This window comes from Oratosquilla oratoria, chromosome 12 (assembly GCF_046742065.1).
Source record: "Oratosquilla oratoria isolate Oo_2021 chromosome 12, ASM4674206v1, whole genome shotgun sequence".
Taxonomy (NCBI): domain Eukaryota; kingdom Metazoa; phylum Arthropoda; class Malacostraca; order Stomatopoda; family Squillidae; genus Oratosquilla; species Oratosquilla oratoria.
In genome coordinates this window covers 52,689,048-52,699,898 of record NC_134788.1, presented here as the reverse complement: position 1 = coordinate 52,699,898, position 10,851 = coordinate 52,689,048, and the positions used below count along the sequence as shown (strand labels likewise).

The 10,851-nt window shown below is 38.7% G+C and overlaps 1 protein-coding gene across 6 annotated transcripts in view; it reads right to left on the bottom strand.

Annotated features, from left to right (window-relative positions):
* LOC143031764 (uncharacterized) overlaps positions 1-10,851 on the bottom strand; it is a 35,191-nt gene that overhangs the window by 1,565 nt on the left and 22,775 nt on the right. For 3 of the 6 annotated variants that reach the window (XM_076196005.1, XM_076196009.1, XM_076196010.1), the window contains 2 exons: positions 1,606-1,678; positions 1-452 (listed from right to left, as the gene is read on the bottom strand). The exon at positions 1-452 is cut by the window's left edge and continues 1,565 nt beyond it. In XM_076196005.1, the coding sequence (XP_076052120.1) occupies positions 1-271 (271 nt within the window). In that variant the 5' untranslated portion in view covers positions 272-452; positions 1,606-1,678. Of the gene's footprint in view, positions 453-1,314; positions 1,359-1,605; positions 1,679-10,851 lie in introns of all 6 variants that reach the window. The other 3 variants (XM_076196004.1, XM_076196007.1, XM_076196008.1) reach the window with 2 other exon arrangements.

Below are 10,851 nucleotides of genomic sequence, written 5' to 3'. Positions count from 1 at the left end.
TGAGATGACCCTTTCGTGAGAAAGCAGAATCACATAAGTTACACTGGAAAGGCTTCTCTCCTGTATGGATCCTCATATGTTGTGTAAGAGAACCCTTTTGTGAGAAAGCAGAGTTACACAGGTCACACTGGAAAGGCTTCTCTCCTGTGTGGGTCCTCATATGCTTTCTGAGAGAACCCTTTTGTGAGAAAGAAGAATCACACAGGTCACACTGGAAAGGTTTTCTCCCATGTTGGTCACCACATGATTTTTGAGGTGCTTTTTGTGCCATTTTAGATCACCCTTTTGTGAGAAAACAGAATCACATAGGTCACACTTGAAAGGCTTCTCTGTTGTGTGGGTCATCACACAATATCTGCAGCTGTGCTGCAGATGTCACACTAGATCCTTATTATCATATGACACATATGCTATGGATAGCTCTTCCAAAGAAATGGTGATAGGTACTCATCCTGAAAAAAAAATGTAATTATATTATTGATATCTAACTCTTTGAAAATCTGTGATACACTGTAATAGGATAGTGGATATTTCCTACACAAACTATTTCATTCTAAAATTCCTTTGTACCTAAACAGACCTTTGTACTCGCCATTCCCTAAAATAAAATAGGTAGAAACTTTAACAGATATGGTGCTATGATATATTGCATTCTACTTTTTCACTAGAAATGTGTTGAAAATCATCAAAATCTACTTGCATACCCACTCCACCATAACCAGATTGACTCAGATTTTGTTCTACCTATTTTCTCATGTCATGAGATTTGGAAGTAGGGAATGGCCCAGCTGGCAACATCAGTTATATTCTAATATAACTCTATAGCATACCACATTTGAGCTCATAAGACCTGAATCTAAATATGTATTCCAGGAAGGTTTATTCATATCATGTCACTCATAAGTGATGGAAGTCACATTCTCTAAGATACATTGGTATGTGATGTACCTGTGTTATTATTTAAGCAAAAATAGATAAAATCTAAGAAAGTGTAGAGGTGCTTTCCAAATATTTTCATCACATTTAGTAAAGTACCTGCTTTTCTAATAGAAAAAAACTATCAGATATACCTACTGAAATAATCTCAATAATCATGATGTATTATTTGGTAGGTAGAAATGCCTATGTATAATATAATGGCCAATATTTGCACACCAGAAATTTTGGGAATAGAGTACTTCTGGAATCAGTCCTCTTCCACCACCTTTTTTAAATCATACATACATAGTATACCCGCACCCCACATCTCAGAAATATAAACCTATTCCTACACAGACAAGATAATTACATGCACACACCACAATGCAGCCATACCTCGACACATTCAGTACTTGTTTCACCACAAATAGACTCATCATCTGAAAAGGATATGGGTGTCAAAATTGACCATGATCTGAGTTTCTTGCAGTATATGGCACAGGAAATCAATAAAGTCAATACTTGTCAGACTTATCAGAATGTTCATGTATTTGGATGAGATGTCCAAATCCCTTTTTATCACATTTGTGAGACCACTCCTGGAACATGCAAATCAGGTGTGGCACTGTTATGAAACAAAAGACATTGAAACTTTAGAAAATGTACAACACAGAACCACTAAATTACCTTCAATAAAAGGATTATGATATGAAGAAAGGTTACACATGTTGAAGCTACCATAACTTGAATGTGGATGTACCTGAGGGAATATGAAAGATTTTCAGGATTGTTGATAAGATTTATGACAAAGAATGTTGAAGGCATGTCTTCAAGATATGGGGGTATACAACTGGTACAACCGGACACAATAAGAAAATTATTAAGGCATACTTATAATTGAACATCAGAAAATATTAATTTTGTGACAGTAGTAAATGAATGAGATGGGTTAGAATAAATCTACAATATGCTCAGAAAACGTGAAATCTTTTGAGAAAAATTAAATAAAGAATGGAAAACTCATGGCCAGAAATATAACTATAAAGAAAATATATGAAAAACTGACCCACAAAAACATATGCCAACCAAATCAGGAGAATAATGAAGAGTTGGATGCAAAGGCTGAATAATTTTACTATTTCCAGAAGACTTCTGTTAGTATCTTAGAATATGACTGCAAATAATGGAATATGTTTGGTTGAATGGAACTATATTCACTAATTCAAGCTGTGGTAATTATTGTACACTGGCAGTAATTATTGTACACTGGCAACACTGGCGTAACTGTTTTCATGTTTGGTATCACTGTGTACTGTTAGTTACAGTCGCACCACAGGCGAGTGTAGTTCCCCTCTTGCAGTTCCTCTGTTGATGTGTAAGTTTATGTGTGTTTATTTTGTCCTGTTATGTACTGTGTTCATGCTGTGTTGCATGTTTGTCATAAATTGTTTATGTTGTGTTAATGTGTTGTATGGCTAACGCTAGATATTTTGTCTGTTTATGTTATAGATCTGAGAGCCGTTATTTTGTTGAATAAAGCTTGGAGTTTGTTACCAAGTGTTTCAGTCTCATAACAATTTATTCAACAAAATACTCGTCATGACTAAGCTGCTTAAGCCATGTCGACTGGACACGGATCCCAGCTCTCCTACGGCGGCCAAGGAGTGGAAACACTGGCACCGAACCTTTCAAAACTTCATGGAGGAGAGTGGAGAGACCGTACCCAACAAGCTGAAGGCTCTAGTGAACTGTGTATCCCCGAGTGTGTACGAACTCATCGAAGACTGTGCTACGTATGAAGGTGCCGTTGCAAAACTAGAGAGTGTTTACGTCAAGTTACCGAATGAGATTTTTGCAAGGCATGTTTTGGCAACCCGACGACAGCAGTCAGGTGAATCCCTTGATGAATTTCTGAGAGAGTTACATAAACTAAGCAAGGGTTGTAACTTTAAGGCAGTCACAGCTGAACAATACCGGGAGGAGATGGTACGTGATGCGTTTATTAACGGTATTGCCTCAGCATTTATTCGTCAGCGCCTGCTAGAAAACAAGTCCTTGGATCTGGAGGCGGGGTATAGTCAGGCCCGTACATTGGATCTTGCCCAGCGTAATGCTGATTCCTACACGTCTTCCTTGCCTGTTCCTCATGCAGCTGCTTTAGTTCCAGGACGGCAAGGACAGCCTTGTGATGGCCAACAACCGCAGTCAACGAAAGAAGAGGCGGAAAGAAGATCACATGTGGACTCGACTGTCGCTGCTGCACATTCGTCAAAGAAGAAATGCTATTTTTGTGGTAATGCATTACATATTACAGGTAGGAGTAGTTGTCCTGCCCGTGCTGTTACATGCAACAACTGTGGTAAGACAGGTCATTTTGCCAAAGTCTGTAGATCCAAGGGTAAGACTTCTGACAGCACTACTGCTACACTGTATAACCCCACTCTGCTCACACTTGCTGCCACTTTTCCAAAGAACCTTTCACATGCAGCTACAGACATCACTGTCAATGGTCATTCACTGAAAGCATTAATTGACTCATGCAGTTCGGACAGTTTCATAAGTGAGAAAGTGGCACAGAAACTAAAGCTGACAGTAGTTCTTGCAAGCAAGGAGATTTCAATGGCATCAGCATCTTTGAATACTAGCTCCCCTGGGTATGTTATGGTAGACTTGGGTCATGTCAATCAGAATTATCCATGTGTTCACCTAGGGGTTTTAAAGGATTTATGTTGTGATGTGATCTTGGGTCATGATTTTCAAAAGCAGCACGAGAGTGTAACTTTTCAGTATGGGGGAAATAAACCAAGTTTAAGGGTAACTAGTAACTGTGCCTTGACAACAGCTGATATTGAGGAGCCTTCACTGTTTCCGAACTTACCCCAACAGTGTAAACCAATTGCAGTTAAATCCAGACGCTATAGTGAAGATGATCAGTTGTTTATAAGTGACCAGTTATCACGCTTGCTATCTGAAAGTATCATTGAGCCAAGCATATCCCCATGGAGAGCACAGGTCGTAGTTGTAAAAGATCCACTTGACAGGCACAAAAAGAGACTTTGTATTGATTATTCTCAAACCATCAACCAGTACACAGAACTAGATGCATATCCCCTTCCAAGGATAGAGGACATGGTGCACAGTCTTGCAAAGTACAAGGTGTTTTCCACATTTGACTTGAAGAGCGCATACCACCAAATTAGCATTAAAGAGAGTGAGAGGAAGTACACTGCTTTTGAGGGTGCAGGGAAATTATATCAGTTTTGCAGAGTCCCATTTGGTGTCACTAATGGAGTAGCAGTATTTCAGAGAGCTATGGATAAGTTAGTTGGAGATGAGGGTCTTAAAGATACTTTCCCATATCTAGATAATATTACTGTAGCTGGATCAACTCAGGATGAACATGATAGCAATGTTAAGAAATTTTTGGAGGTTATTCAGAAACGGAAGCTTACCCTCAATGAATCTAAATCAGTTATGTCTGTGCCTACAATCAATGTTCTTGGGCATTGTGTTGGTAATAATGTCATAAGGCCTGACCCTGACAGATTACGTCCTCTCCAGGAATTACCACCTCCCACAAATATAGGGTCTTTGCGAAGAGTTCAAGGGTTGTTTGCATATTATGCTAAATGGATTCCTGGCTTCTCCGATAAAATCCAACCCTTGATAAACACAAAAACTTTTCCATTGAGTGAATCAGCACTAGCTGCCTTTAACACCTTGAAAAGGCAGCTTACGGATGCTTCTCTAAGGTCTGTGGATGAGAGCCTTCCTTTTGTTGTGGAGTGTGATGCTTCAGAGGTCGCTATCTCAGCAGTATTGAACCAGGGTGGCAGGCCAGTAGCTTTCATGTCAAGAACGCTTCAGGGAAGTGAGTTGCATTATCCTGCTGTAGAAAAGGAGGCTACAGCTATTATTGAAGCGGTTCGCAAGTGGAATCATTTCTTAGCCAGAAGACATTTTACTCTGATTACTGATCAGCGCTCTGTAATGTTCATGTTGGATAACAGAAAAAGAACCAAGATAAAGAATAACAAGATACAAGAGTGGAGGCTTGAGCTGGCATCATTCAGTTATACGATACAATATCGTCCCGGGAAACAGAATGTTGCGCCAGATACCTTGTCTCGTGCATACTGCTGTTCTGTTTTCCCAATGTCGAATCTTACAGGCATTCATGAGAATCTTTGCCACCCTGGGGTAACTCGGCTTTTGCATTTTGTGCGATCTAAAAACCTCCCCTTCTCAACAGATGATGTGAAAAAGGTGTGTGCTTCTTGTAAAGTCTGTGCACAGCAAAAACCACAATTCCATCGTTCAGCACAAGGGGTCCTCATTAAAGCCACACAGCCGATGGAACGCCTCAGTATTGATTTCAAAGGACCTTTACCTTCCACCACAAACAATAAGTACATGCTTACAGTTGTTGATGAATACTCGCGTTTTCCTTTTGCATTTCCTTGTTCAAATATGAATTCAAAAACAGTAATCAAATGTCTTGAGTCTATCTTCAGTCTTTGTGGAATGCCGAGTTTCATTCATTCAGATCAAGGTCCTTCTTTCATTTCTCAAGAACTGAAGCTGTACCTTTCTCAGAAGGGAGTTGCAACAAGTAAAACAACACCTTATCACCCAATAGGTAATGGTCAGGTTGAGAGGTACAACGGGATTATTTGGAAGGCTGTTTGTTTAACACTTGAATCTCATGGTTTGAAGAACCAACACTGGGAGATGGTGCTTCCCGAGGTTTTGCATTCAATAAGATCACTCTTATGCACTGCAACCAATGAGACTCCACATGAGCGTTTCTTCAGGTTCCAACGACGTTCTAGTTTCGGAAATGGATTACCAACATGGCTTTTGACCCCTGGGCAAGTGTTATTGCGGCGGCATGTTAGGTCTAGCAAACACGAACCATTAACTGATCAGGTAGAACTTGTTGATGTGAACCCAATGTACGCAAGTGTCAAATATCCAGACGGGCGTGAGTCAACTGTGTCTATCCGTGACTTAGCTCCAAGTCCTGAGAGTCCGACGACTCTTACTTACCCGGATGAGGCACCAGGAAATATAGAGACTCTGGGTTCACACACAACACAAGATGTACAGCCTCATACTAATCATGACTCTCATTCATTCACTGAGCCCACTGAGTTAAGGAGGTCGACTCGCGTGTTAAAGCCCCCCGATCGTTACGGATGGGACTAATCTGATATTTCTGACATGGTATCCATTTTGTTAATGCTGAATTTTTCTAGGAGGGGAGAATGTGGTAATTATTGTACACTGGCAGTAATTATTGTACACTGGCAACACTGGCGTAACTGTTTTCATGTTTGGTATCACTGTGTACTGTTAGTTACAGTCGCACCACAGGCGAGTGTAGTTCCCCTCTTGCAGTTCCTCTGTTGATGTGTAAGTTTATGTGTGTTTATTTTGTCCTGTTATGTACTGTGTTCATGCTGTGTTGCATGTTTGTCATAAATTGTTTATGTTGTGTTAATGTGTTGTATGGCTAACGCTAGATATTTTGTCTGTTTATGTTATAGATCTGAGAGCCGTTATTTTGTTGAATAAAGCTTGGAGTTTGTTACCAAGTGTTTCAGTCTCATAACACAAGCATTCCAGGATATTTCCCTAGTTATTCTACATTTCCTTTATTCTGGCTTCTGCTAAAGATGGATTCTTTAAACCAGGCTTCTATTATAGTACAATTTGAAAGGAGACTTGATCAATTCTTGGCAAATCAGGAAATTAGATTTAATTTTGAGGAAAGTCCTATACTAGTGAACACACCTGATTGAGAACACAGAGGACAAAAATCAAGGGCCTGGACATATAGACCATTGATACATGACATTAGGGGTCACATGATATGTTTATGTTGCCATATTGGAGGACAAACCACAAGCAAGAAAAGACAGATTGTCTGAGAACTGTAGTTATGGTTAATTTTGTGCAATTATAGGCTGTTCATAGCATAGTATGGTGAAAAGAAATCTTTCTAAATGATCCCCTCTGTTTTAACAAACCAGGGAGAAAAATGGAAAGAACTTGGTGCCCAGACATAGGGAATGTATTGCAACCCTAAGCCCTGAGAAGAGCTGGAAAGGAATGAAATTGCATGCACTGAAATCCTGAATTTGCAGGGGAGAACGATTTTGCCAATTTTTATCTAACTTTCCATATTCCTGGTAATCCCAATGTGAGATAGATGCATCAAGAATGAACCCATTTAATGTGATTGCAACTTACAGTTTTATAATACATGGGGCAGCCCGTACATATGTAGCAATGGTCATCATGTCCTCATACATATTTTGCATGGTATCATACAATAGAGGGCATGTAAATTTGTTTTACTTCAGAAGTTTTTTTCTGTCTTCCACTAGTACACATATGGGGAGCTACATATAAACCTCTGTACCTCTTTATTGCTAGGTTTTAGTTGGGCTAGATCCTAGAATGTATTGTTATTTTGAATGCATACAAGGGGCCCACAGCTAATCAAACATGGTAGTTTTTTACTTAAGGTATTTACCTAGTTGTATTTTATGGGATGGGGAGATATGCTCATTGTGTCCCATCTTCATATCTCGTTTTATCTAGCCTGTTTTTCAATTTGTGCATAATTTTTGCACACACCACATTTTCATCTAACTTGTTCCAAACATTTATTATCCTGTGAGGAAAGCTGTTCTTTTTCATGTCTCTTCTATAATAGTCTTTTTTTATTTTCTTTCTGTGTCCTCTTGTATCTCTACCATCCCATTTTATCAGATCCTCTCTATCAATAATTTCTATGCCTTTCATGATTCTATAAATAGTTATCAAGTCTCCTCTCTCTCTTCTTTGCTCAAAATTACTCTTGATTACTGCAGAATTACAATTTAGAATGTGTTTTGGGATGCTACACATCTCTAAGACTTATACTCTTTTCAATTTTTTGGCAGGCATGAACTAGCATCTTTCGTGCATCTCCAATTCACCTCAAATGTATTTTGGTTTGCATTCAAGGTAATTAAAATTTGTTAGAGCCGTGATTTAGTATCAAAGTTTCACTAGAAAGATATATGAAAACCAAATAAGTAAAAAAGTTAAAATGTGTGCAATGGGTGACAAAACAGTCACTAACTTTATCTAACTTAGGAGGAACTGGCATTTGTTTATCAGTTCCCATGGAGAGCTATTGCCACTGTGCCTGTTCTGTACTTACCTTATTCTAGGTAAATAGTTTATCACTGGATGAAGGAAGTAGTAAGAAAGATGTTTGCAAGTGGAGGAAATGAGCTGTATTTCTACTGGTGTAGATTTAGTTATGAGTTGGATTGGTAACTGATTATCTATTGTCATGGAATTAATCTAAACTAGACTTAATGCATCACCTGAAAAAGGACATTCATATAATTAAATTAAATTGTCCATTGATGGGGAAAAAATTGATAAACTCATCCTCCTTGAAAAAGCATCAAAGACTGTTCAGACTTGAGAATACCATTTGAGGACCTGCAGTTCTTTGGGAATAGTACAACTATGTACTGCTAAAGTAAATGTGTTATCAAACTGGTGAACAATTAGTTTGAGATGAACAGTCTCCTCCCTGTCAATGTCTGGATCACCAACTGGCAGTTGGCAGCTGTCTGTATGGTAAATTTCTACCTTTGTCTAGAAAATATGCCTCTTGATATTCAAAAATATTAAAGTTTTATTCTTACTTATGACTTGTGCTCTTTTATTCTGGTTTGTGTCACTTAAACAAAGAACTCAATCTAACAAGAATGAAACTTTGTTACCTGATATTTTGAAATTTACTTTATTCTTTGTAATTGCCTCTTATGTATGAATTAATAGATTCTCCTCACTCATGATTTGTCTTTCAATATGGCAGCATATCTAATCATGATTACATCACTCACAGTGGCCAATAGGTCATATAACCTGCATCCAGTATTTATGATTACTTAAGGGAAGGTGTAATACTAAATTTTTTAGAGGTGCATACATAAACAATATAGCTATAGAAAATTGAATATCAAGTTTGTAAATCATGATACATTAACATATGTTTTCCTTGGCAGAAATCAATAACAGAAAAAAAATACTAAAAGTAATACACTAATGTACAGTCACAACAAGTGCTTGAGATGCCATCCTTGTTTTGATGGATGCAGAAGTCAAAGAAATTAGAATATGATATCTTGGTCTAACCTAACATGCATTTAGTAATGTGGTACCTATAATGTTAGAGGTCATCAGGGTCATCATCATCAGGGATGTTGATGGCAGGTTTTGGCATCCATTCAGACTGCAGGGTGTAAAGGAGCTTCATAGTTTTAAGAAAAGCATGAAGCTCAGCTCCATATAACTGTTTGAAATACATGAGGTCACTTGGAGTGGGAGAACACCCAGCACGCAATGTAGTCATTGCCATCATCAAACTGACATTGATGGGACTGGACAGATGACAGCATCTTGAACCTATCATCACAGCTCTGCTTGGTGTTGTATTTGCTTTTAGCAAGGTTTTTGTTATTTATTTCCACCAAGAAAAATGTATATTATGTTGATGTACTGTAACTTCCAAAACTTATTTTTAAATTTCTATTGCTATACCCCATCTGGGGTATTGGCTGTATGTTATTGTGGCAAAGTAGCATGCAGTTGATATTTTAGGGTCTATATGGGGCGCCCCTACAGACCAGAGCCACACATAATTTTGTCTGTGATAGAGGAAGACTGTTCATAGAGAAATGATAACATTACATATACCAAAGGCTTTTTTCCCCTTTAATGGGAGGTAGCCAAAAGAAAAAGGCATAGGAACTACTTCCACCCTTTCCATCCCCTACATACTCCACTCCCCTCTACCCTCTTCCCTCCCTCTTATCTTGGCATCTCCTGGATGATGGGTCATCCCTGCATCTTGTCCACTGCCCCGGGTCAGAAACAGTGTTGCAAGACACACAGCACATCCATAACAAGGCCGCTTCATTTATTTGGCGACCCTCCCTCTCCATTACCTCATGCAGAAAAGGAAAAGATGGGGAGAAATCCCTTTGGGCTGGGTCAGTTTATTTCTCATACATACTTCCTCACCCACACACCCCAACTCCCCCTCATGCATCACAGCATCATCCATACACAACCCTTCTCCATTCACCCATCTTCTGTCCTCTCCCATCCTTCCTTCTAAGCTACCTTACCATTAAATCATTGTACTTACAAATTCAAGAAGAAAGTACATTTGTTTGGCTTGTACAAAGCACAGACACGAAAACAAGATCTTCAAACAGCTGAGTGCAAACTCAATTCTTGACAGTCTATGACATCATATATAAGCAAACATCATATTAGGACAAAGATGAAGGTTTTCTATATATATATATTTTGTCTATTTCCCCATTTCTTCTTTCTATCCTAATATGTATATTTTATATATATCTTAATACCTTATGATTTTCTACATCTTGTATATTAAGCGTCGTTTACTTGGTGAAAGCATCTAAGACGGTTTTTATTCGCAAACGACTAAAATAATGAATTCAGCGTGTCTGATGCAGTGAAAGGAAATTGAATATTCACCCTCCTTCGGATGTTAGCAAATGGTATCATCGCCCTTGCAGACAGCAACCTGAAGATAGATGAAGAAGAGTTCAAAAGATAATAATGTTTGCATTAAATATCTAATCACTTTACCTCTTTAGTAGTGGTTTTGTTCCAACTATCAAACATAACTGCCCTGATTCGACCTATGGACCAGGGGGTTATCGAAAGTGCAAAATAGGTCCAAGACTCGCAACCTCTACCTGTAGCAGTACCTTGTCGTCACGGAGGATGAGACGTATGAAGAAGGCCATGAGAACATAAGAACATAAGGATGGAGACTGCAAGAAACCATGAGGCATAGACTATGCAGTTCAATACCCATTACCA